The sequence below is a fragment of the Halichoeres trimaculatus genome, unplaced genomic scaffold (assembly GCF_033239565.1).
Source record: "Halichoeres trimaculatus isolate MK-OKI-2021-1 unplaced genomic scaffold, fHalTri1.1 fHalTri1_scaffold_3, whole genome shotgun sequence".
Taxonomy (NCBI): domain Eukaryota; kingdom Metazoa; phylum Chordata; class Actinopteri; order Labriformes; family Labridae; genus Halichoeres; species Halichoeres trimaculatus.
This window is the reverse complement of record NW_027437181.1, coordinates 10,319,466-10,346,736: the sequence shown is the minus strand read 5'-3', so window position 1 is coordinate 10,346,736 and position 27,271 is coordinate 10,319,466. Positions and strand designations below refer to the sequence as shown.

The following is a 27,271-nucleotide window of genomic DNA, read 5'->3' as shown; positions in this document are numbered from 1 at the left end:
TTGATGCCTCTGAAAATAGGTCATTGCCATTTGGCCGTGAGATTTCAACCTTCGTGACGACACGAGGATCCTTTCTTTTTAGTGATAAAATCATCACTTAGCTTTTCAAATAATTTACAGTGATTACAAAGAGTCCTGTTGAGCCAAAGGTATGAAAATCTGCAGACAGTTTTATTAAATTGACAAATTTTATCTGTACAGCAAAATCAAATCTCATTATGATAACTCTGTTATGTTTTCATATTACATGGCATGATGTAAACAGAAGAAAACCTGCACACTGATAAAGTTTTTACACATATAGACTAGAAACTGGTTATGATAGCTCTGTTAATATCCTGTTTTCTTACTCTGGTGTTAATGGACACAGACAGGAACAAAAAGATCATCAGAAAAACTCAAAGCTGTGAGATGATGATGATGTTTTGACTCAGCTTTCAGGTAAAAGGCGACACTTTTTCAAGCACAAAATCCTTTGAGATGAGTGTAAAATCATTTTTTGACTTCAGCTTTGTTAACATTTGTAAATGAGCAGATATATAAGTGTATACATGCTGCGCTCTGTATACGTGAGATTTCAAATCATACAAACAAAAGCAGCTAAACATGAGATGAGTGAGGCTTCATTTCTGATCTGCCCTTTTCTGCCAACAAATAAGATCCTCAGACGTACATCAAATTAAAGTGCAAAAGTAAATATGCATCAATTAGATACAAAATCATAAAAAATAATGTTTCCATCTCTGTAGTCACAGTTTAAATTCAAGTCATCTTTCTTCAAAACAGTGATTTCTGACTCCAGTTTGAAATATTGATAGATTTTGCATCATGGTTTCCAAAACCAATTCACATCATTTTGTTTTTTCAAAATAGAGAAGTTGTTACATTATTTATTCAGCAATTATCAGCAGTTTTTGTTAAGATTGGAAAAGCTGCAAACCGTTCATACATAAAAATATACTTCTTATTATGGCAAATAACGTTTTTAATTCATAAATAATTCCAGTTATTTGAAGCTGCTCTTGGTGCCGTTGTCATGAATTATTTTGTTTGTTTGTGTCAGTCGCTTGGAGGAAGCAGAAAAAGCTGCTAGGTAGACACAGTGAAATTGGTGTAGCATAGAGACACAGCCTGCCTGACTCAGTCCAAAGTCCCAAAAGAAACTCAGGAAAATAAAAATCCCTGTTTTAAATCTGCTTTGAGGAGCTGTGCTGTGTGGAAAAGTAGCTTCAGGATGGGTGGTGGGTGTTTTTTTTTTATCTGCTGACCACAGACTGTATAAAAACATGGACAACATTTCAGCTCCCCTTTGAGATCACACATTTAGAGCTCCCTCTACTGGCTAGCTGAAGTATTGTAACAATCATCTCTTAATAGTAAACTGTTCAACCCTCTTTTGTTCACCTGTGAGCTCTGAATTGTGGAGTTTATTGCCAGAGCTTAAGGAGAGTAGCAACTGCTAATATCCGTTGGGTGTAAAAAAAAATGTATGTCTCATATTTTCATCTTTTTGTCCAACGTTAAGGTTGTACAGAAAGCTGCTGTGATGCAAAAACAATTTCAGACTTTGATTGTTTTATCATGCTCATCTTTGCCAGAGTGTTTATCATCAGCATGGTTTTAATTTGTGGTTTAAAGCTATAAAAAGGGAGTATGATGCCATAACTGACAATTAATTTGACAAATAGTGCTCCTGCTGAACTGTGGGCTCCAGAATCAAGGGGAAATAGTTTGAGGACACTCGAGTCATTTTTTTTCTTTCATAATTCTGAGTGTCTGCAACAAATTTAACACAAGGCCTTGTTACACTGCAGACTGCACTGACTTGAGGCATCTTTGCAAGATTATCAGTAAGTTAAATGTGCTTTGATTAACAGAGGGGTATTTCAGCTTCACTTTTCTGTGACAGAAGGAGGCAGAGGCGTGTCGCCCATCCTTACATAGAGTCTGCACTTTGGACAAAGACAGGCAAGCTGCTTTTTTTATGCTAACTTAAACTAATCACCCATTTTTTGTTTATTAATTAAATGTCCATTCATCTGCATTTCGGTTACATGCAGTTCTTTCTGAGAGTAAATGAGCTTCAAATAAAATCCAAACAAAAAATCACAATAAATCAAAGCTTTCAGCCTAAGTTAAAGCGCTTCAATGGTTTTGCAGCTGAGTGCAGGTTAAATATGGCAATTTGAGCTCTTTGATGCTTTCATTCATAAATAAAACAAATTTAAACCGTCTATGCAGAGATAACCAGCTGTTTCAACTCATGTTTAAATGCTATATCCATATCAAAAATAACTTACACGCTCACAAAAGAATAAAGCAGATTCACAGGTTGTTAAGTTGTAAAATGAAGCGCCCGTGTGCACGTATGTGATGTGTGTTATGTCGGTTCATTAAAGGCAACAGAGAACAGGCTGAGGGCGACACGGGACATGGTGAAAATATCCTCACACTCCAAAACTTGAGGAGCTGGACCAAACGTAGAGTCTGTACTTGGCGATTTGGACGTACATCCAATGCAGGAGTGAAGAAGGTGGGATTTCATGGTTGATGAGAAAATATAGAAAAACATCGGGTACATTACAGAACTCAACTCAAAAGTTCTCAAGACTTAATTTTGCTCTTTGTGCAACTCAGGCAGCCACAGTCACTTTTGAAAAGCTGCTCTTCATGCTCCAGTCTCCTTTAAATATCACAAAAAGCATCAGGATCAACAAGGGGAAAAGCAATCCCAACCTCAGAAGCAGCAGCCCTCAGTCACATCATCATCAACAGCGCTTATTCAGAAACTCAAGGGATGCCGGACGTCCTCACATCCAACACCGAACAAAGTCATCAGCAGAAGCAGATTTATTTCAGGGAGGGAGATGATAATCAAGAAAAAGATGCTCCAATCAGAAAGTCAAAGCTCCCTCAAAGGTTGGAGTGTTTCTGGGATCTGGGGGCGTTTTGCATCGGGTGCAAATATTCAGCGGCAGCCAGTAAACAGAAGAGTTCCAGATGTGGGCGCTGGCGTTGGCACTGTGCAGGTTGGCTGGTTACAGACCGGGCATCTGAGAGAGGAGGGAGAGGAGGAGGAAGAGGAGGAGGGGCCAGTCTGTTACGTCCTCTACCGGTCCTTTAATTCTCTTGTCACTCGCTTTGTGATGCGGCCGCACAGCAGCCCCACCAGGAAGAGGATGCACACGCTCAGTGAGATCATGAGGAGGATGTAGTTCTTGGAGGGTGAAGTCATCACCTGCACGGCGAGGTCTGAGAAACCTTCTGCTGGTGCCACCTGCAGAGAGGGACATGTTACCGGTGCAGAAAAGAACGCTTTCCAAAGCTCAACCAATGAGTTCCAGGTCTACACTCTTCCACGCCCACTACGCTCTGCTTGTGAAAGATGCCTGGTGCTCCCAGCCCAGCGCGGCTCCAAATCACTAGCCAGACTCTTCCCCTCTGTTGTGCCCAAATGGTGGAATGATTTACCTAACTTTATAAGATCTGCAGAGTCCCGTTCTACTTTTAAGAGATGTCTGAAGACCCATCTGTTCAGGAAACACTTAAGCTGATCCTTCTCCTCTTTGTCCTCAGGGGTAGAATGAGTCAGAAGGTCTAAAACCCAGCTCTTAATGAATTTTCAGCACTAATTACTGAATGTTGAAGGTTGGAGTATATTGTTGCAGCAACTAATTATGGTTAGTTGGCTAGATTATTCTCAAAAAAAAAATAAAAAATTCTTGCACTTAATGGCAGCACTTGCAGCCACATAACTTGTAGCACTTTGTCGCACTAACTAAGGTTTTTCCTTCTGCCTCTCTTGCTTGTGTTGTACGTCGCTTTGGACAAAAGCGTCTGCTAAATGAAAGGCAATTCTAAATTAATTTTCCCGTCAACTGTTGGCGAACAAGTTTTTCTCAAATTCTTAAAACACTCCCTTTTTATTGTGAAAAAATCTCCTCCTGGTTTTTACCTTGGCAGCGTAGCTCCACATGTCGATCCTGTCTTGTAGTCGTTTCTTACACTCGGGCTGCAGACGAACTCTCTTGTCCTGCAGCGCCTCCATCAGACACGACATCTCTGCAGAGTGAGAGATGTTGACAGCACAGTGAGACAAACTGATGTGAACACAGCTTCAACGTCATGAGCCTGAAACTCTGCAAAAAATGACAAAGATAAGTTCTGAATGCACGCACGTCGTCCTCTGCCAGGTGTGATGGCGGCACAGTGGTGCTTGAGGTCCAGGGCGCAGGCTGTGTGGAGGACCGGGTCCACAAAGATGTCTGCTTTACTCTCCTTCAGCATGTTCAGGACCTCCTGAAAACAAAGAGAAAGAGGAAGGAAACATGTTTGAATTTTAACATCAAGATAAAATACATTCAGATGGTTTCCTTGATGAACTTGTGAGGCAGAGTTTTAGGGAATTTAAAAAATCAGCCAAGGAGAAGAAAAACTGTCTTAGTCATCTGAGACATTTCTCATCCTTTATTTTTTCCTCTAAGAGAAACTGTAAGGATCAATAACAATAACCAATGTTTACCTTTTTACAGGCCTCCTGTTTGATTTTAAGCAAGTTGACTTTCAGACACTCCTCCACCTGACCTGTCTGCTCCTGAGCCGCCGCCTCCTCCGCACACAACCTGGAGATCTGCAGGAGACAAAGAGGAGAGGAGAGGAAAGAATAAGACAGATCAGGAGAGAAACAAGTTAGGAAAAGAAGGGAGGGAACAGGAGAGGTGACAGGGGAGTAACGAAAGAGAGGAAACAGGAAAGAAGAGGAAGAAACAGAGGGAAAAGAGTGAGGAATCAAGGAAAAATAAAACCAAAAAAGGAAAAATGGAGTTGGGGAGTTACAGGAAGAGCCAGTATTTTGCTGAAAGTTTGTGTCTATGTGTGTGCACAGACACCTCATCTGTGCAGTGTCTCTGCAGCTGTGGGTCCAGTCTGTAGTCGAGCGCTGACTCCTGCAGGATCACTCTGATCTGGTCTTCACAGTCTGGAGACAACCTCTGAACCAAAGCCCAGACAGAACACACTCGATTTAGGGAAACACAACTTTTTTTGTAGCTAAATGTGAAAATATATCAACTGTAACACAAGAAAGTAACACATCTTCCACGACAACAACCTATACCACACACCATCCTTTAATTTAAAATTATCAAGTGTCCTGTTGTTGATCTGCTCCATTATTTATGCTGTTTTCATCCAGCTGCTGCCTCTGCAGGCATTTTAGAAAGTTAATGATGTCACTGACCTGGTCGGCGTATTTGAGTTTGAGGCAGCCGATGACCTGACCCTCCAGCTCGCTGTCCTCACTGGCCTTGTTCAGGATCGACTGGCAGAACTTTGGGATGTCGGCTCGACAGGCTTTCCTCAGCACCGGGTTCAACCTGTAGTCTGTGAGAGGACACGGAGGACAAAATTATAAGCATTCTGATACGATGAGGATCATGTCAGCAGGTGTGTGGCTCACCTGTGTTCTGTGTGATCTGTCTCTTGGTGATCATTTGTTTGCACTTCGGATCCATCAGCTCGCTGTTTTTGTTTTGTTTCAGACACTGCAGGACGTTTCTGGTGTCGGCGTCAGTGCAGAAACGCTGCAGGAGAGAAATCACAATATAGAGCCGATGTTCACGTGACGCTAACTTTTCAGTGCTGTTAATATCACTATCTTTGCTTCTCTCCTCCTCTTTATCACCTTGATCATCTGCTTGCAGACTCTCATCAGCTGGTAGTCGAGCTCCGGGTCGGTCATCTCAACCTCCTGCAGCCTGAACACCTTCTGATGGCAGCGCTGACTGAGCTGCTTCTTCTGCTCCTTCAGACACTCGATCACCTGACCCACAGCGAAGGCAGGATCAAGAAAGGTAGGTCACAAGATGAGAAAAAGACCTCTAATCATGTCTACATAATCCGTCTAATGTTGGGATCTTTCCAGCTGCCTCTGCTGCTCCTCACCTGAGCATTTCCAAAAGCCACGTTAGGACACAGACGACTGATATCGGACTTGCAGGGTTCATACAGCTCTGGTTCAAGACGAATATCCTCTGACTGAAAGAAATTACAAAAAAAAAGAAGAAGGTTTAAATCTAACTTTTATCCTACAAAAGTAAATGTCAAACACAGCATGCAGACATTTGAACCAGTTTTTAAATTAATAATTAACCAGACTAACTGTGTCTCCTCTTGTTTTGATATGTGTATGTGTGTGTTTGTGTGTCTGTGTGTGTTACCATCTCCAGCTCCTCCACCCGCAGCTGTTTTCTGCATTTCAGCGAGACTCGCTGTTCTTTGGCCTCCTGCAGCGTGTCGTTCCTCACCGTGGTGCTCAGACAGATCACAACATCCACCCTGCAGTGAGAGACACGCACCGGGCAGATTATGTTAAATCAAACCCCTTTAAACTCACCGGCTCCTCACAAAATGTTCAAGAAAGAAACAAAAAACAGAGAAAAGGGGAAGAGGGTGTTCTCTTCTCTTACTTCTTCTTGATGTTTGGACACAAGCGCAGAACGTCCTCCTTACAGGCCATCTTGAACTTGTAGGAGAACCTGAAGTCCTTCATTTGGATCTAAAAACAGGAGAAACACATCAGTGGATGTTCATCAAATTTAACGGCTATAAAGGAAGACATAGTCACATTATTTATGACAGAAGAGAACTGACCAGCTGGAAGTGAGTGACGCCAACTGCACACTTTTCATTCATCTCCTTCTGATGTTTGTTCTGCACCAAACACTCCATGAGATCTCCAGTGTCGATCTGATTATCAGCTACATCCTACACACACACAAACACACATAGATAAATATCATAAGCCCTGCTAGGTTCCTCTTGAAACGTAGTTTTAGACAAACATGAAGAAGTCTTGAACTCACATGACAGTGGGCCTGAGTGACAGGTTCACAGGCTCTGATCAGCAGCGCGTCAATCTGGATGTCCTAAGAGAAACAAACAGAGACCGTTCATTCAGGTGACACAAAGACAACATTCAAGCATCACTTCATCCACAGGGAACTGCTTTGTTTTCTTTTGTTAATTGAGATTTTCAATATGCATAATAATAACAATAATTGTGCTTGTGGATTTTCAAATAAGAAACATGATATACTTTTAAAGTTAAGGAAAAAAAAAGAAAAAAAAGATAAAAATAACCAAATAACTGAATAAATTATACACACAACCAACAACACGTCAACCCGATTAAGAGGAAAAAAGAAAAAAACTGTCTCCTGTACAGGCAGGGGTGAGACAAACTGAACAAGTGCAGAGATGGAAATTTGCATATATATATATACATAAAGTCTAATACACAAGTATCTATGACAAAAAAAGAATACATACATATACTCCAGAGGGAATTGTGAACCTGACAATGAATGAACTCTGACCTCTGACTCCAGCTCCGTCAGGTTTCCCACGACATCCCTGCAAGCTGACACCAGATCCTCCAGATGATCCTGCAGACACTCCAGCTCCTAAAAAGCACACAAAGAGTTTTTTTTTTCTGAAAGGTTTATTCTGAAATTCTCTTTAGAAAGTCTTTACTGCAAAAATCAGGAAAAGGTTTAAGAAAAGCTGCACCCAGTGAGTGATAAAAGCAGTGTTTGAGCGCTCTCACCTGTCCGGCATCTGTCTTCTCGCTGCACCACTTCCCGAGGTCGGTCATGCAGCGTTTCTGCAGCTCAGGGTCTAACTTTACATCCAGCGCTCTTTGGTGGAGAATCCTCTGAACCTCCACCTTACAGTCCCGAGATAACTGCAGACACACGCACAGGCAAAGACACACACAAGCGTCACAAAGAGCTGGTCTAAGAAGGCCATTTCCTACTGATTCGCTCTGAAGTCATTCTGCATCCTTTCTTCACAACCACCAGTTTACAGACGACACAAGGGAGCATGTCCTATTCTGCTCCTGGTCTCACTGCCCCCTCAAGTACCTGAAAACACCACAATGGAGTCTAATCACCAGAGACATTGCACATTTTCAACCCTGATAAATTAATCAATTATACTGTCTGGGGTTAAAACGATTCCTCGAATAATTTGAGAAAATCGATTACAAAAACTGATAAAGGAACTTCCTCATTTTAAAAAGATCAAAGAAAAGTATTTTGCACGGACTACTTTTGATGTGGCACATGGAGCTGATGCTATATTTACCTACATTTCAGACCCCTCCAGCGCGACAAATCTAGCTTCTTTTCTAGAGTTTGGAGACTGACGTGAAAACATGCATTGATCTGCATCACAGCTGCCTCTCAACAAGCCATGCATGCTATCTCTTCAGCTCGCATTGCACCCAAAATGTATCACCTAAAGTCACTTGTTTTTCCAATTTTTGTGACAAATTTTCATTTAAAAAATAATTACTATCTAACTAAAAAATTTGTTTTATCCGATTACTCGATTAATCGATGGAATTTTCGGTAGAATTTTTGGAATACTAAAATATCTGATAGCTGCAGCCCTAATTCTGTCATTTCAACGTCTCTCCTGAAAAATGGCATTCATAATTAAGAATTCATTAAAGCATGATCCAACAACATTAGTAAATCCTTCATCCCTGATCACAGACTATTTAAGAAATAGATATGGCCTTTTGGTTTTTAGTGTGAAAGCAAAATTGAGCCAAATGGCAAATCATAATTTTACATTTTAAGGTTTTCAGGATAGAAAATATAGATTTATTAAATATTACACAATAGTTTTTTGTATAATTATTGTTCATCAGTTTTATCTAAATTTCACTGACTTGATGCTGAGTAGCAGAAGTGCCTTAACCTGCATTCTTCCTAACAACCAGTAGGAGGTGACTTATCTAGTTGCATCAGGCCCCTGAATGCATCAAAAACAGGTGAAAAATGAACCTGCTGCTGTTCTGATTTATCCTCACAGTAAATGCTTTTCATACAGAGTCTATGAGCTTCAAGTCTTCTTCAAATGGCATGCTTTTCATTTAATAAAGACTGTTCTGATTTGCAGTGGTAATAGACCGTGAAGCAGGAGCTTTTTCCTCTGACAGGTGGCCTCTCACCAAGGAAGGACAGAGTTAACCTCTCTTTAAAGAAGTGTGTAATCCAACCAGAATGTGCAAAATGTTCTGCAATTTAATATCAGGGTCAGAAAATCTCACACACTTACACACACCCACCCACACATTGATTTCTGAATTCATTTAATCAGATTTAATCAATCTGTGAGTGCAGTTCTGAAAACAAGGGCTACATGCATCGGTTACACCGACATTAAGAGTCTGAGCAGTTTTAGATTAGATCTGACTGGATGTTTTGAGTGTTGGTAAATTGGCCTTAAAACTTAAAACACATCCAGATTGTAGATTAACATCCAGACAGAGTTTAAGAAAGAGTTGAATGAATCTTACTTCGCCTACCCTGACTATAAATATTCATTTCCAGCAGAGTAAGGTGGATTTAACTGATGTGTTTTTGTAAACTTCCTCCTCTGCTCTGCTGAGAGGTAAGAAGTCACATAAACATCCACCTCACCCAATCAATTTCTGACATCATCACCATCGATTTCACCCTCATTTGACCCTCATCAGGATCATTACTGATTCATTTAAGCCCACCATTGATCACTGACCTGCTCGCCTGGCTTTACCTGGTGGAGTTAAAACAGAACAGTTTCCAACTCCAATATGGACAGACTGAATCTACTGAAGAGTCTCGAGTCTGATGGAGTGTGTGTGTGTTTGTAAAGCTATCCTACCCTGCGTCCCTGCTCCTCGGTGCGGTAGGCGTGGCGGTACAGACAGGAGAAGACGGCGCCCGGCGGCATCAGCTCGCTGGTCTCGTTCCAGCCGTGAGTGTGACAGAGTCGAGCGGCATCGCCCTGACATTTCTTATAGAGGATGGGATCCAGTCTGAGATGTGACGAGAGGGACAGACATCATCAGATTCGTGTAGAAAAAGATAAATTTAAAATATAAGGCAGAATTTTCAAGATTAACAGAAATATTTTGAGATTTCTTTTATGTTTCTATGGGAATAAAAGTTCTTGGTCTGAATTTAATCAACATCAAAAAGAGGTTAGATCATCTGAATATGAATTCTTCCCCCCATCTGAGATAACACAATGCTGTATAGGTTTATTGAATGGACTCACTTCCAGTCTCTGGATATGAAATACTGCAGCTCCAACAGTCTGTGCTCACAGTCCTCCACCATCTTCTCTGTGTACAGGTGCTCCATTAGACACGACAGGATCCTGCACACATGTGACACACTCTTAGTGAGAGCTTAGTCCAGTGATGTTTCACGGTGGTCTCACTTGAAACCATAAGCATACTCTGCTTTTATCAGGCATTAAAATAATAAATTATTAGAAATATATGATAAATATTTTATACAGCGAAAGTAGTTATGATGTAGGGCTGAACGATTTTGAAAAATAATCTAATTGTGATTTTTTTGGACCAATATTATGATTGCAATTTAGCATGCGATTTTTGGGGGGGATGTTTGTCTTCTACATTAGTCACTTAACACAAGCAATAAACTGTTTAACCGACACAACAAAGGATACTGTCAACATATAAACAAGTCTTTCCTGTTGGCCAGTCCTACATGTTATGGTGAAATGAGATGAATTGATGCCTGAATTGATATGAATAATGTATCTTTAACTATTACAAACACAGTAGACTATTCTACAAGGTTCAAAGTCAAATCAATCAGTCGATTGATTTGACTTTGAACCTTGTAGACGTGTAATAAAATAATCATTAATATTCTTGAATAAAATCAGAGAACAAACAACAAAACAAAGCAGAACAAGAGGTCTGGTATAAACAATAATCTGAAAACTAAATAGGAATCCCCTCTTCTATGAATCTCACACTAAAAAAAGTGCAGAAATGTAAATAGGATCAAATCTCTGGCTCAACCACTGAAATGTGTCAACATGTGGAATACACTGTTTTACATGATGAAAAAGAAACAGTGTGTGAACACAGATATATTAAATGTTTAAAAATCTAACTAGTCTCTCATCAGCAACAAAACTCAAACTAAAGTGCAGAAATGTAAATAAAAACAAAGTTTTGGCTCAACCACTGAAAAATGTATACTTGTGGATTGCACATTCAAAGGCATTTTAATTTATTTTTAAAATTGCAGCATTTGCGATTTAAAAATTGCATTCTACTATATTGCGATGCTGGTTTAAATTTGATTAAATGTTCAGCCCTATTATGATGACAGTGTATACACTGTAAAAAATGAAATGAAATGTCTTTTTAGACTTAATATGAGCCACATTCACTTGACCAGTCCAGAAAAGTGTCTCATTTCAAATTATTAAAAGACAAAATTCAGTTGTCATTTCTGTCTATAAATAACTTTAAATACAACATTTTTCTGGACTGGTCAGGTGAATGTGGCTCATATTACGTCTGGTGGGGCATTTTTTTTTACTACAAATAAGACAAAAATACTTGATAAGATTTGATAATTTTGCAGTGTATGAATCAATTTGTGTGTGTGTGTGTGTGTGTGCTCTTACATTGGGTCTCCGTTGCGTATGTGTTTGCAGGCGGTCTGGATGACGGACTCACAGGCCTCGTTGAGCGCCCGATCGATCCGGTAGTCTGCTCCAGGATCTGCAGACTGGATCAAAGTCTGCAGCTGTAGCAGATGTCACAAAAATAAAGATGATTAAACAAATTGTCAGCAGCAGGATTGATTTTTAATGATGTATGATCTCATTTATGATTGACAGGGTACCAGACTCTTCTCATATATGACAAACAAATCAGTCTGTTTTTTTTATCTTAAACCTATATTTTTCAGAAATGTTTGCAGCTCTCAACCTGAAGTTAAAAATCTGGAAACACAGACCTTGCTGTTTTAATAATAAATGTAAGCATATAAAGTCTAATACAAGCTCACATCTGACAGCCCAAAAATTAAATGATTCATGTAAGTGCATTAAAATTAATACAAAAAACTGTTTAACATGAATATTTTAGAAGTTGTTTTTTAATAATGCCTCACTAAGCTTTGTCAGACACTACAAAAAAAAGAAAGAAAGGCTGCGTTTCAGAGCTGGTGGCTCATTTCTTTCCCTCTGTTGAGATGAGAAATGTCTGACTTACAGCGCTCTGGCAGACGCTGTCCACAGACGTGCTGCGGTCGCCTCGTCCGATCCTCATCAGGCAGTGCAGCGTGCGTCCTTTGCGGTGCAGGCCGGAGCAGTGAGCCTCGATCTCTGTCCGACAGTGAAGCACAATCTCTGGACTGAGAGAGAAATCCTCCATCAGCATCCGCCTGTAGTCCAGCATCTCGCCCTGACACTCCCCGCTGACTGTGCGACCTGCAGAGCGCCACAGCAGATTATGATTGATGAGTTTCGCTTGGTCCAAACTGTCTGCACCAAGCGACGGTGTCACACTTTGTTGATTGTTTCACTCACCTCGGTGCACGGCAGCCTCCAGACAGAGCAGCAGGTAGGACAGCCGGGCTTCTCGCGCTCGTGGCAGGTTCGTGTCAAGGCTGCAGCGCTGCTTCCTCAGGTCCAGCTTACAGGCTTTAGCCAATGAGTAACTGACTCTGTAGTCCTGAGAGATCAGCTTCTGACGGGTGGTCAGAGCGTCACGGCACTGAGGAACAGAAAAAAGGAGAAGAACTTCAGTGACCAAGCAGTGTGATCTCCTCCACAGCAAGAGGTCAGAGTTTGAGTTAGTCGTACCTTTTCTGACATTGCTTCTTCAAACTTGTGATTGAACAGACACTTGTAGACTTTTCCTTCTCCTGCCTGAGTCTGGGGAGGAAAAAGAAATATTGTTACACATTTTCAAAAGAAGCTCTGAGGATTTCTCTAGTTTGGGTTGTTAGAGGTGAAATTCTGCTCACATTCTGACAGAATCTCTCCCGGTCGTCTCGGCACGAGAAGTAAAGATGACGGTCGAGGTGAAAGTCGTCTGACGACAGCTCGGCTACCCGCAGGATCGCCCTCTGACACTCCTCTTTGATTGGATGAGCTTGATCTTTTTGCTCTGCTTCTCTCACCAACGCTTTCTCCAGACATGCGATCACCTCGCCCTGAGAGTGGATGTCCTGAAGAGACGAGGCAGATGTGAGACAGAAAAGGAGGTTATGAGGTGATAATACAAAGAAGGAGTGAATCCAGACATAGAAATTCATCTCTGTGGAGCTCTTCAACAAAAAACTACCATTAACCTGAGTTTATTATAAAACAGAGTCCAGACTCACCTTCTGTCCCACGTTGATGCTGCCGCAGCGCAGGTTGTTGATGTCGTCTTTACATTTATTGGTGAAGCCACAGATCAGCCTGAAGTCGCTGAAGATGATGCTGGTCATCTTAGTGATGTACTGGTGACACTGGTACTCACTGACGTTACCACGGTGATCTACCAGACAGGACACCAGGTAGCCCCTCCCTCTTTCTTCTTCATTACACTCCTTTATCTGAGGGAACCACACATGCAACAGGTCTGTCAGCTGAAGAAGAAAAAACGACACAGCATTTTTCTAGAACACTTTTTTTCTTTTAAAGATGAGATATTTGAGTTTCGTCTCTGGTTGAAACCGTAAACTATTATTTAAAGCTGAATTTTTTTCCTTCAAAGTCCTGCAACAGTAAAACTTTCTCCTAATTTTTACCCCAACCAGGGAGGTTATGTTTTTGGGAAAATTTGTCTGTCTGTCTGTGAACTACATAACTCAAAAAGTAACAAAGGGATCTTGATAAAATTTAAAGGAAAAGTTCAAAATGGGATAAGGATGAGGCAATTAAATTTTGGAGGTGATCGGGATCACCATCTGGATCTAGGATTTTTTTTAAAAAGGATTCTTTATCATTGTGAGATAGGGCCATTTTCACCATATGTGTATAACTCCACGATAAATGGTCGGATTGCTTTGCAAAACAATACAAGACAAGGTCACCAAAATTTCTGACAGATGTAAAAGTATGATCCAGATCCTGGCAATATTCTGGATACTGAGATCCTGAATATGAAGTATGTACTGGGTCATCGTTATTTTCAACACTGTCAGGTCTGCGCTCTCTGTATATTTCATTATGAAACCAAAATTCCTTCTAGGAAAAAACTATTTACAACCTAACAAAAGACTTTGTGAGATGTGTGTGATTTATGAGGAAGTTGATTTGAACACCATTTTCTTATCCAGACAGTTTCTGGCTTATAATACTGTTAGTAAAAACCAAAGATCTCGATTTATTGTGGCGGACAGATGAGCAAAAACTGGAACAGCTGTTTCATTTTGATGAGTATAAGCTTATTAAATCTTTCTCTTCAATCAAAGTATGTTTTTTCTCATGTTTCTTCTTCTGTTTTATGAAAAATGAACAGACCTTTTGTGCACTCTGACTCTGAGCCAGGACTGCATAAATCAATGGTATCCTGGCTAACACTGTAATAAAATAAAATCTTCAGAAACCATTAGGACCTGTGTCCACTGAATGCTTCCTCAAAAGCCCTCAACTCTTTTGTGTAAGAAAGCCCAAAGCATCAGCTATTGTTTTGTCTCTGTGAGTGAACATTTTGGAATAGATTTAGTCTTTATCTCAAGTTGAAAATGCAGATTAGTTTCCGTTCCAGTGATTTTTGTTTACAAATTTTCTCTCTTCAAACTGAGTCAATTTGCTGATCAGAAACAAGTGTTAAGCTTTTACTGAGAGCTTCAATCTGTAAAGCAATATTTTGCCTTCTTAACTCGTCTGCTTGTATGATAGGCCACTCTGGATTCTTACCTCAGCCCAGACTTTGCCTCAAAGTGAGACGACTTTTATAATTTAACAGCACAGAAATTGAGGTTTGTTGGGCTGCCAGTAGCAAAATAAAGAGTTAGTAGAAATGGGTCTTTGGATGGCTTAATAATTGTATAATCTTTCCAGTGGTGGGCTTTTATTTTGGAATACCTTCAGGAAAGTCAAGTTGAACAGTGTTTGACATAAAGAGCTGACGTAGACTCAGCTGTTCTTGGGGATGGAAATAAAATAACAAAATTCTTTTCAAACATAAAAGGCCACTTTCTAACTAAGGCGTCTTCAAAAATGTTTTTCTGCAGGTGAGACACATGAAGTAAACAACAAGAGAAGTATTAAACATTTAACCTGTCTCTGTGAGCAGAATTACAGTTGTTAGCTTACTCACACCTTCATATAGTATAAAGGAGCAACGCTGGTACCAGATTTCATCAACTCAGCCATGTAGCTTTACACCACCGCCCCTGATCTCCATACATCTCTGAGTCAGTGAATGTTAATTTGCTCCTGAATGTAAATGAGCACTAAAAATACTCCTCTGTTTTTCTGACAGCACTTTCAGGATTCATTCCTCCTGACAGAGAGCTGAACCCTGAGCCTCCCGCGGTGCACACTGACCTCAGCGATGGTGCTCTTGCAGACCTCCGAGGCCACTGACTCAAACTTTGGATCGGTGGTCAGATTGAGTTTATAATTCCACAGGAGCTGAGGGCGAGATGAAAAAGACAATGAATAATATACACAACAACGAAACCAGAGATGGTTTGACTTTGATTTGAAGCAGCTTTTAATATAAAAAGAATTTACAGGATAGGAACAGACAAATGTAGAGAAAATAAAGATTGGCACCATTCATATAAACTATTATTTACATTCAACCTTAAAAAAAACAACAAAAACCCAAATCATGGACTTAAAGTCAGTGAGTCTACTCCATTCAAGTTTAGATTATTTTTCCTTTGCTGCAGTCGTTTTTAAAAGTCTCCAAACTGCCTCAAGTTGACCTCACCGAGCATCCCTAAAACTGACACTAAGTCATTTTAAATGTTATCTAATCCCAAAAGGATGATCCAAAATGTCTCCTCATCCTTTAATTCCCCTCTTCCTCTTTGTTCTTCTTTATTTACGTCTGACAGCGAAGTTGCAGCTGCAGCAGCCACAGATAAAAGCTTCTGACAGTCTGACCGCCCAGAAAATAACACCACAACAAAACAAGTCTGCGTATCCGAGTGTGTGTGTGTGTGTGTTGATGTGTGTGTGAGTGGAACATGTTAATTGCAGTTCTCCAGTGCTGTAATAAAGTCTGTCCAAGTGGTCAATTAACCTCTCTGTGTTTCATAAAGCTGTCTGCCGTTAACTGCTGTGAACTCTGAGCACTGGAGGTTAATCATCCAGCAGACAGAGACGAGCTGCAGGAACCGAAGACTGAATGTCAGAGAGGAAGAGGGAGACTTTATGGACTTCTTCAAGGTTAGTTCTACATCAGTGGAGGATTTTTTAAAGCTCAGTCTGCTTCAAGTGTGGACAGAAACAAGGAAAGAGACTTCATTAACACTGGATCAATTCTGAATGTCGATAAAGTTACAGTCTGAGTTGGAATAAAGACCTTTTTCACAAAGCAGCACAACGAGAAAGAGCAGGAAAATATCTTCTGCTGTCTGGCCTGACATCTACCCCCTCCCACCTCCCAGAAGCTTCACACAATCCATTTAAGAGTTGTAAGGCATATAGATTTATCAGTTGAGTCCTTCTGAATCATGTTATGTTCTAACTTTTTCCATTTTGTACTTTGTCTTGAGGAAAATTGGATTTTTATGACTGACAACAATTTTTGCTGGTGGTCACACAGTTTATCACTAGCTCACCTAATAATTAAATAGAAGTAATAGTAATTATAAAACTAAAAAGTAACAATAATAATAATAATAATAATAATAATCAAGAAAATTGCACCTACTAAGGAAATTATGAGCAATGCTGCAGGCAGTGTTTTTCTTTAGTGTTTGACTAGCTGTGTGCCAACCGCCAACTTTTGTTGCCACTCACAGAAATAGGCCCATGAACAAAAAAATATTTATCCCAGGTATAAGTTTTTGGTAGAAGTAGAGGTAAGTAATTATAAAATCATAACAAAATTTTGACAATTGGCTCTTCCAGAACGATTTGCATTCACCATGTCTTACACTGGAAGGAGCAGGAAGCAGATGATGTCATGTGACAGGAACCACTTGGAAACTATTTTTTATAAACTAGAATCTTAGTTTAAGTTGTCTACTGGCATAAAAGTGGAAAAAGTTGCATTAGTAACATTGAGATTCTTTACTGTGAGTAGAAAAATGACAGTGATACACTTTGGCAAAAATTGTTGCCATTGGGGCAAAACGGGTTAAAATCATAGACCAGGGGTGGCCAACCAGTCAGAGACCAAGAGCCAACAAAAATTACTGTGCTACTACAGAGAAGCTTATCACGGACGTGGTCTTACAAACATACTTCCTCTCACACATAAACGAAATGACATAAAATGAAAATCAATACATTTCCAATTTCAAAGAGATTTATTGTATTTGTTAGTGTGTTTAAATTTGTACTAGAGAAAAGAAACTGAAACTTAAGTATCAATGTGTACACCCAAATATTGATCAACACTGATCCCAACGTTGGCATCAGTATATCAATATTTTAGATAGATCGGCACACCGCTACTCTACCGCTACTAACTTTATATATACATTTTTATGAATGGATCGAAGAGCCACTCACCGAAAGGCAAAGAGCCACATGCGGCTCACGAGCCACAGGTTGGCCACCCCTGTCATAGACTGTATAAAACTGTTAAAATCTAACATAGTCATTTTCAGTCATGTTGCTGATAGTATCACTTCTTTGTGGGGATCATATAGAGGTATCAGTATCAAATTTGATATGTTTTACAACCAGTTAAGTGTTTAAGGTGTAGAAAGGGAAAAAACTGTATGTAGGCTAAACACATGGTCAGACTCGGGTTGAAATGCTCCCTCTCTCATCCCTCCTGTTGACAAAGCTCCAGTCTTCAAAGGCAGCCTTTGAAGTTGCTGGAAGCTGCTGTGTCACACAGTGGGTAGTTTTACATCCAATAGATCAATAAGGACAGTTTTTTTTATACCTTCTCTCTTTCATTCTTGTCTTCCAACAGTAAGTTGTCTTACAACTTTCTTGTCTTTCCAACTAATCACAAAAGCATGTTTTAATTAGTTTCTCAATTCTGTGCTCACTGTAAAAAACCCTGTTAATATGAAACAATAACACTGTTAATATAAAATAATAACAAGAGTCTTAATTTCAGTTCAGAAAAAACAAATTACATTTTATTTTCAGGTAATTAGACATTAATTCAAGCATACTTATAATATTATGTTCCCAGGCACCAGTAAGGCCTTGCATCATGAGTTGTGGGCCCATAAGACTTGCCCCCAAGCGGTTCACCATCTTTCCCACGAAACTCCCCACCCTGTTTACTGCTCTATCCACTGCCATGTTCTCCCTGAATGAAGGTATAGGAAGCTCCTAAGATTAACTTTTTTTAACTTTTTAAAAAACAAATATTATGCCCCAATTTTCCATCAAGTCTGTTCTGGTAAATGTTGCTAAATGCTGCACACGTTACCTTTAAAAACTCCTTACAAAAGTTAGATTCCCTGCAGCATATGAGTATGTGCTCCCCTTGTATAAAAGATCAGTATTTGCTCATAATCTAATCTCAGATAATATTTTGGCTTGATGTGAAGAACACTTGCTTCTCTCAAGACTTTAAAAAATGCATCCTCTGCAGTATGAATCTGTTCAGTTGTTGCTGGTGAACTCAATAGTTGCACTGGATCAACTTTTAAGCCTTGAGTCAGACAGACTGAGAATATTTGCATAAAGAGACAGATTTCATCATAGCGCATGAACCAGTCCTCCCATGATCTCTCTTTCTCTTCTTTCAGTTATCTGATGAAATTATTCAGTTCAGTGTGTGTGTGTGTGTGTGTGTGTGTGTGTGTCTGTGTGGGTAGTAAGTAGGAATACTTACATGGTTACAGTCTGGAGCAATCTCAGTTTCCTGCAGACAGACACAGAAAAAACAAGTCAGAAGTGTTTTTCTCAAACAAACAAAAAGACAAAAATAGTAAATGTGGAGTGAACAGCAAAGTTTGGTTAGAGTTGTGTTGAGGAGATGGTGATGTTTGGGATCAGACTGACACACTCCTGACTGTAAAATCCTGCATGTATCTCATCCAAAAAGAAAAAATGTTCACAAAAAACAACTCTCTTCACATTCTGAAGACAAATCAGAATGTTAAATATATTAATTTCTCCCTCTCAAGAACAGACGTAGTGAGCGAAATGGAAAGGACAATCTGCTCAGAGATATGTATTTATTTTAGATTTACATTTTAAACTACTGGCCCCAGAGCAACAATGATTTTATCCCGCATGTCAGGACGATGATGTGTGGCCTTATCATGTTTTTTTCCCAACCCTTTAGGACGCCTAAGTACCTGAGTGGATTTGTGCTCTCTGTGTTTAAGTTCACACAAGATGCACAGAGACATTATTTATCTCACAAAGAAATTAGTTTCCAGGTGGATTAACCACAATGTCCCTTTAACAGAGGTTAAAGAGGGAGTATTATGTGTCCACACATTGTTAACATGGATATGGGAAAACGGTGCTGGCTGCTTAGTCTAAACCATAGACTGTATATACAGTGGACAGCGTGGCTCCACTATTCATCATTGTACGGTTTTGAAGCCGAAATACCTCCGTCCCAGGCTCAGCCATTGCAGTTATGCAGCCAGAGTCTGCGCAGTAAAGACTGTGAGGGATTCAGGGAGAATCTGAGTAGAGCTGACAAAAATAATAATATTTTTCTTTCTTTTGAGAGTCTAATCACTTCTTGACTCTACCTCCCGACATATTTTACAATCCCTGAAAAAAATACACGAGAATGGCATCTGTCAATTATCATTAAAAGTTACGTAAAACCTTGTTTTTAACCTCATATAACTAATGAAAACAAAAAATTTCAGAAAAAAGAGGACTTGAATACAAGACAGCCAAATGAAATCTTCAAATCACCACAACATCTGGACGTGAGAAACATTTCTACGAGGTGTATTAATTTTTTAAAGTTTGACCACAGCCCATATGGAACGGCTGGAAAGCTGGATTTTTTAACCTACACTGCAGCCAGCCACTAGGGGGAGCAGTTTTTGTGGAGACCTCACTTCGAGCCTAGCAAACGGATGCCCATTTTTTTTACAGTCTATGGTCGGGCCTCAAACATCAAGGTCTGACCATAGCTCTGGCCAGGCAGAAGTAAGGGGGTTTATGGAGCAGGGAGCCTTTAAGAGACAGCAGCTTATATGTCTCAGAGGCTGAAAATAAGGTTTTCCAAAACATCAGTGTGAGGAAAAATGTATGTAATTTAAAGCTGCAGTGGGGGTACCAGAAGGACAGTGTAAAGCCTGAAAAAAAGCACTATACCCTCTCTTTAAGGGAAACTGACTAACCCTGTGATGTTCTCCAAACAGAACCAGTCCATTTAGTTTATACTGACAAGCAAACACCATTAGGCGCCTCCAATTCTAGGCTGCGGAGAGAAAGAAGCACCAAAAGCGCACCAAAGTGGCAGTTTTCTCTCTAACAGCGTTGGTTAGAAAAGAACAAAGTATCAGAGACTCTTCACTGACTCTCCTACAACATCCTCGACAATCAGAGGAAACACAGCGGGAGCAGCTCTTCTGACTCCTTCACATCACTCTGCTGTAAAGAGACATGAAAGCTCTCCGTGTTAACTCTGCTCTGCCCACGGGAGCGGAGACACAGAAAGCCTCCTTCTGTCTGTAAACAGTCAATTCTACTCAATGTTTCAGAGACAGATGAACAAGTGTAATGAGGGAACAAAGTCTCAGCAGCTTCAAAGATAAAACAACCACCAATTAGTAAGACTATGAGTTATTAATAAATGAGGAGATGCTGTATCAACATCAAAGCCTGTAACAAGTCTGATTAAACTGTACTGATAGCAGAGTCGTTTCAGTCACACTGTTTCTGGGTAGGGGGAGGCGCAATGTGACAAAACCTCAGGGATAATGTGAGACACACAAGACCTAATGTCTGCCTCCGTGTGTTAACAAAAGCCTTACTGTGGCTTTACTGTAACATGGCTGACGCTTGAATAAAAGTTCCCGGTGGTCTGCAGCACCAGACGGTACCAACATCCTTTAATCTGTGAAGGAAAGACGCTCACATGGCTGGATGTAACGAGACAGAGTAAATCTGCATCCTGACAGACAGGACGCCTTTGAGCCTGGTTTAGCTCACTGTTTTGGTTTGATGTCACACTGAATCTTTGATCTTAGATATTTTTTTTCAGTATTCAGGTTTATAAGACTCTCCAACAAAAAAACAAAAACAAAAAACAGATACATCATAGCTTTTAGCAGCTAAATAGACACATTACAAATCTAATTTATTTTACCAGTCTACTTTTACAGGAGATATTATCCGAGCATGTTTTGATCCTCAAAATGCTGCTTTTATTATTTTTCTTTTTCATGCAGGATTTTAAATCTTTTATTTTTCCAGTTTTTTTAATTTATTTTTATTTTTTTATCTCTGTGATTTTTTTCCTGTTTTATTTCCTTTTATGAGGTGTTTTTTTTTTTTTTTTTTTTTTTTTGCCTTTTTATATTACTTGAGTCTCTTATGGTACTTTCGTATTTTTAATTTTGACCTCCTCACAGTTCTCTTGTATTTATTTTTTATTGCTCATAATTATTTTGAAAGTGCTACATAAAGTTTTTTTTTTTTCAAATTTTTATTCCATTGTTTCCTGTCAACAGAAACAATAACAAGTATAGACTTGTATCATTTTCAAGTTCAGTGAGAGTATGTGTGATAATCATGATAACAAAATATAGAAATAAATAAATAAGAGAAATCAATCATTCAGAGTCTACATAGATAAAGTTTTGTCTTATTGCTATCATCACAACAGAAAACATGAAAAGATGAGCAACTTGAGAGATCCATAAAAATGAAACCAAAGTACTTGGAGCTCACCCTATTGACTGAAAGTCAACACTGCAAATAAGATCTCATCTGTTATTATGAAATCATCTTAATTCATGAAACAATGTGGTTCACTACCTGGTTTTCCATTTTAGATGAGTTTTCATGTTGTGTTGATTCTGGTGACCCTTGTGGGTGAAATCTGTATTGATTGTCTGGGATAAGGACAGCATTTCCCATGAGCACCATCATCAACTGTGTTTAAGATGTAGCTCTTGCCCAATTGCATTTGTTGTGACAAATGAATGATTGAAAAAAGAGCTTCTTTTCTATACATTTATTTTTCAGATCAGCTTTTTGGAGTAAACAGAGTGATGGTGTCATAAGTTGATTCATAACTTTATTAGTGTGAGTTATCATACAAACATCAGATTCTGTTGACGGCCATTTAGCTCTTTTAGCCCAAAAACACTGGAGTATTTTTGCCTAACACAAAGGGAAAAGAGAAATGACATATTTTTACTAATCCTGCTCCACTATCAGCTAATAAGACAAAACAATTTTGTCGAAAAAAAACCTCAATTTGTTTGATAACTGCCAAACTTCACCATCAGAGCTCTAAACAGAGATACATCAAGGTGAGTGATAAATAGCGCCTCAACTGTCTGGTTAAAAATCTGAACTGAACACAGGACTTAACATTAAGAAAAAAGTAATATCCTTTTCTGTCGCTAATAATGTAATTTCAAATCCTGTTAAAAACTCCTCACTGTGCCTTTGATTAAAATGAAGTCATGTGCTGCTCAGATCTGCAGCAGACGGGGAGACAGCAGCCCTGCAGACTGCTCTGACACACTCTCAATCCACAGCCTAAAGGTGACAGACTGACTCAATGACCGCAGCTGGAAACGACCTCAGGCCTGTTTGTCTGAGCAAAGTGACTCCACGAGCAGCAGTCAGTTTGTTACTGAGCTGCTGTTTCCCAGGCGTCGATCAAGTGTCGGGTATCAGAGCTCAGACCACCGCAAATAAATACTGAAACACTGCACTGTGACCACACTCTGCTTCACCAACTGCACCGTGTGTGTGTGTGTGTGTGTGATTGCTTTGTGGGTGTGTTACCCTGGAGAAGAGGCAGATTTATAAGAGTCATTTACGTCTTGAGGAGGCCACAGCTGTTATAGAGTCGAAGCGGTGTAATTATCTCAGTGAAGAGGACATCATTCAGAGCCAGAGGAGGATAGTGTGTGTATTTGTGTGTGTGAACACGCTTGATTGACGTCAGTGTGATGGGGTGGGGGGGTTGACGTCAGTGTGGTGCTGGGGTGCTATTGTGGAAACTCAGTCGCCAGGCTGCACACATTGTAACTCTCTGAGGGTGTTCAGAGGTATAATAACCATGTCAGAGTTTTTGAAAGTGTTCATAACAAACAGAATGTGTTTGTGCATGAAAACTGAAGATTTCAGCCTTTGTCCGGACAATGTTTGTCCTTGATGGCTGTATGGTGGTACAATGGTTAATGTGGTCGCTTTACAGCAAGACAGCTCAAAGGTCCTCCTGCAGGTGGGGGAAGCAGCGAAGATAAATTATGCATGAATGGATGGATGGATGGAGACAACGTTTCCTCTTCTGGAGAGATCTCAGAAGACATATATCGTGATTTTATGGTTTACAAAAGAAGGTGCTAATTTTTTCTTATAAGGTGCTTTGCAGACTATCTGGTGTTGGTTGTATTTAGACCTGTGTCTGGGATTGGTAGTGTTTTTCAGGAATATAGACTCCATTTACCACGAGCACTGTCTATTGCCCACTGTTGTAAAGACGTGACTCTTACCAAGGAGTGTGTTAGTTTGCAGTAGGGGTGGGCGTATAGATCTAAATATCGATAGTATTGATAAAAACAGGGGCATAACTACAATTAGGCAAACACAGGCAGTTGCCTGGGCCCCAAGATTCCCAGGGGCCCCAAAGCATCTCCTAAAAAAACTGATTTATGAAGTTCTCTTCAATTGAAAGCATTTCCTTTTTTCTAAATCTTACTTCACATGCTTCATAATACATCAAAAGGCTTAATCTTTAATGATCATTTTGGGTTTCCCCCTCCCTTCTTATTCAATGGGCTATTCCATGTTACAACACATCTGAAAATTTGATTCAGGAAGAAAGTGGTAAAAAACACTTTTTTCCATTTTTTTCTTATTTCCAACCAAGTCGGAAATAAAAACAATGTTGCTCTGAGATCTGAGATAAACATATGAGACTTTTAGGATTTTAAGGACTTTATCTAGCCCAGGAAACAGGATAATTTTCTCAAAATCAAACTTTTTGAGTTGGTGATAAACATTATTGTACAAAATCTCTTTTTTGGATACATATCTAACTGGACAGGGGGTCAAATAAAAATACATTAACTTTAAAATAATAGTACCAAAAAGTATGGTAACTGTAAATATCACCTCTTTCAGTAGATTTCTTTTCCAGTTTTATGTTGTGCTTGATATTTACATATTTTTTTCTTTACTAAATTTTTTTTTTCAATATTTACCTATTGTAATGTTTTTCACTTCATACTTTCTTGTTAGGGCCCGAGCCCGCCAACCGCAGGTTGGACGAGAGCCCTATTGAAACCCTTGCGATTATTACTCTTCCGCTTAATTTTTCTTTCCGCCAAAACAACCCCAAATTGCGTGCCTTTCGCTCGGCGAAAACGTGAATGGGCATGTACCCAAAATTCGCTACCCCCTGAAAATTTATGAATCTGCAATTTGCACAAAAATGAACGCTCCATAGCGCCCCCTAGTGGCTTAAAACTGCAGCCCTTCGGGCTACTCTGAGCTACAGCCCTGAAATTTTGCGCACATAACAAGCATGCCCAGCCCTAAAAAAAAAGTCTCTTACGCCTAATGTGATTTCCGAACAGGAACTTCGCTATTCGCATCTAAACGTCGAAATTTATTTGTGCGATTTTTAATTTGCTTTTTTAACATCAGACCATGGGAAAAAGTTAAATGATGATGATAATGTCTATGGACTATATCAGGAGTCATATTTTCCCATAAAATGCACATCACATGAGTCAGAGAGAAACATTTTACCCTCTGCTGGAGAAAAGTGGTCACTTTTTACCAATCCAGTTCTTAAACAAAGACTGAAATGAAGAATTTGGATATGAAAAAAAAAATTTTTTTGACAAAGAATCCCTTTTTGATATTGTCAAACCAAAAATCCAGATACATTGTATTTTCAATCTCCCACCCTTAGTTGTTACATCGCGCTATTGTTTGAAACGTGACAACAATCAAACTTTGTAAACCCATTTTGTAACGTTGTTTAGTGAACAGAAGGTGAGGAGACTATCTCAAAGCCTGGTGCTCTAAGACGTATCTGTAACGTCTAACATTAGTGAATCCAACATCCTCAAAGGGACTTGTGGTCCTCATGCTGCAAATCGATTCATGTTCTCCAGAGAAAATCCAACGTGACCATGGATACTGAGAAGAAGCAGTTATAACAGATTCTGTTGCTGATAATCTCTTTTTAAATTGTGGACTATGAACAGGCAAATGTAAAACACTGAGAATCTTTCAAGATCACTTAAGCAGTTCTCACAGGGACTTTAATCTCTTTTGAAACTCTCCTTGGGCTTGTACTTTTCCCCTTCAATTAGGCTACCACCAACACAGACAGACAAAACAACAACATGGCGACCAGTCCAGCATTACTGTTATTAAAACTGTAAGAAAATAAATAAAAATGGTAATTTCAAGATCCCAAACCCATCAAACTGCTTTCTCTGCCAACCAGCAGTATAACACCCAGAGCTCTAATCAATGACAGGCTGTGTAACACAGGGGGAGCAGCAAATCCTCACATTTCAGACTCTGAAACACTAATCAAGCTGTCACTTTAGCTTGAAAGATTACACACACAATTACACATTTATCAAAATCGTCAAACAAATTTCACTAAAAGGGGCTTCACAGTCCTGTAAGCTCACACCATCATTTGTCCCCAGGCCCTCCATTCAGATCAGAAGCCAAAACATAAACTTTAACAAGGGAAAGAAAATGGACGAAAAACCCGCGAGGAGCACCAGAGGAGTTTTTTTTCCCTTCCAGATGAGCAGACACACAATAAATGAATCCTGACAGGCGTGTAATTTGTTTGCTTGTTCTTGTTTCTACCAGCTGAGAAACACTGAAACTTTGGCTCGTGTCCTCAGCTGAAAGAGAGATCATTATTATCATTCTTTTAAAACCTGCATCTGATCAAAAACACTGCCAACAAGCTTTTCACTATGAAAGTCTCAGTGGAACAACAAGTTTTGAATTTCAAATTCGCTTTTATTTCCTGGATGAAATTCAAACCAACAGACTAACTAACCTCAAGGTAAAACACACTCAGATAACAGAGCACAATTTATTTAACACGGCCAAAAATGGGATCATGGGCTGTAAGTGAACATAAAGTGGTTGGCTGAGTGTGGCTAACATTAGCAGAGCCAGCACCACCAGTCTTCAGTCCTCCCTGCAGGCTAGCGACCACATGTTGTTAACGCAACTCTCTGACCAAATGCTTTAATAATAGTTAAAGTATGACATAACACACCAGGTGATGCAATCTGACAGCTGTGTTTTTTTTTTTACATACAGCTAGCAGTACATTTTAGCATCATGGGGTTAACCAGAAACCAGAGCTACACTTGTTTCCAAGGGGATGTTTAGCTGACCAAACTGGTGCATCTCTCATAACAAACATGTAACAGTTTATAAGTATGAACACTACAGGGGGAGCTTGCCAAATTTGCAGGTTTGAGACAAAATGTAACTGGATTGGATGAATATTAAGTGCTTTCACATACCTAGCAAAAACACTGAGACTACAAAATAGACTTATAGTCATGCACTGAGGAAAGGAATACTGTGTGCAAATCACAAACATATATCATCACCAACAAATAACAAAGCAATTTGTATCATCAAAACCCAACTCAATGCATCCCTGACATCAATCTTTAAGATTTGAATATATTTTCAGACATACTTTCCTGGTTAATTTTGCAGATTTGCGCATGTAAAAACACTAGACCAAGAGTTTCTAAACTTTTCAGCCTGTAACTCTCAAAATAATGATGCCGGGGACTGGTGACCCCTACTGTGAGTGGATTGACATGTGCACAGCTGGACATGAGCTTACTCAGGCCAACCCAAGAACAACAGAGAGAAACACAACAACTATTCAAAAACTGAAAAATACAGCATTTAAATGTTATCTTTACAGATTTTAGTAGTGGGCAAGTATGTAGTATTTAAGAAGCAGGGGACGAGATAAGTTTATCTTTAGTCTTTAAGTTTCAGTTACATTTGGTCTGCCATAAACTAGATCACCTGTGTCCCCTTGTAAACTGAACTGCTGCTACTGATGTTTCTTTAACCATCTGAAACACTTTAGGGAGTCATATTGCAACAA

The 27,271-nt window shown here is 39.6% G+C and overlaps 1 protein-coding gene across 1 annotated transcript in view; it reads right to left on the bottom strand.

Moving 5' to 3' along the window:
* Nucleotides 1–167: 167 nt before the first annotated feature.
* LOC141787516 (Golgi apparatus protein 1-like) overlaps nucleotides 168–27,271 on the bottom strand; it is a 29,363-nt gene continuing 2,259 nt past the window's right edge. The window contains exons 2-26 of the mRNA XM_074665985.1: nucleotides 18,815–18,844; nucleotides 15,379–15,465; nucleotides 13,221–13,436; nucleotides 12,861–13,064; nucleotides 12,697–12,768; nucleotides 12,421–12,607; nucleotides 12,104–12,321; nucleotides 11,512–11,633; nucleotides 10,114–10,215; nucleotides 9,718–9,871; nucleotides 7,607–7,744; nucleotides 7,377–7,463; nucleotides 6,864–6,926; nucleotides 6,652–6,765; nucleotides 6,468–6,556; nucleotides 6,219–6,336; nucleotides 5,944–6,036; nucleotides 5,684–5,821; nucleotides 5,459–5,582; nucleotides 5,240–5,382; nucleotides 4,890–4,991; nucleotides 4,523–4,630; nucleotides 4,179–4,299; nucleotides 3,956–4,062; nucleotides 168–3,277 (exon numbers count right to left, since the gene is read on the bottom strand). Coding sequence (XP_074522086.1) covers nucleotides 3,110–3,277; nucleotides 3,956–4,062; nucleotides 4,179–4,299; nucleotides 4,523–4,630; nucleotides 4,890–4,991; nucleotides 5,240–5,382; nucleotides 5,459–5,582; nucleotides 5,684–5,821; nucleotides 5,944–6,036; nucleotides 6,219–6,336; nucleotides 6,468–6,556; nucleotides 6,652–6,765; nucleotides 6,864–6,926; nucleotides 7,377–7,463; nucleotides 7,607–7,744; nucleotides 9,718–9,871; nucleotides 10,114–10,215; nucleotides 11,512–11,633; nucleotides 12,104–12,321; nucleotides 12,421–12,607; nucleotides 12,697–12,768; nucleotides 12,861–13,064; nucleotides 13,221–13,436; nucleotides 15,379–15,465; nucleotides 18,815–18,844 — 3,105 coding nt within the window. The 3' untranslated portion in view covers nucleotides 168–3,109. The remainder of the gene's footprint in view (nucleotides 3,278–3,955; nucleotides 4,063–4,178; nucleotides 4,300–4,522; nucleotides 4,631–4,889; nucleotides 4,992–5,239; nucleotides 5,383–5,458; nucleotides 5,583–5,683; nucleotides 5,822–5,943; nucleotides 6,037–6,218; nucleotides 6,337–6,467; nucleotides 6,557–6,651; nucleotides 6,766–6,863; nucleotides 6,927–7,376; nucleotides 7,464–7,606; nucleotides 7,745–9,717; nucleotides 9,872–10,113; nucleotides 10,216–11,511; nucleotides 11,634–12,103; nucleotides 12,322–12,420; nucleotides 12,608–12,696; nucleotides 12,769–12,860; nucleotides 13,065–13,220; nucleotides 13,437–15,378; nucleotides 15,466–18,814; nucleotides 18,845–27,271) is intronic.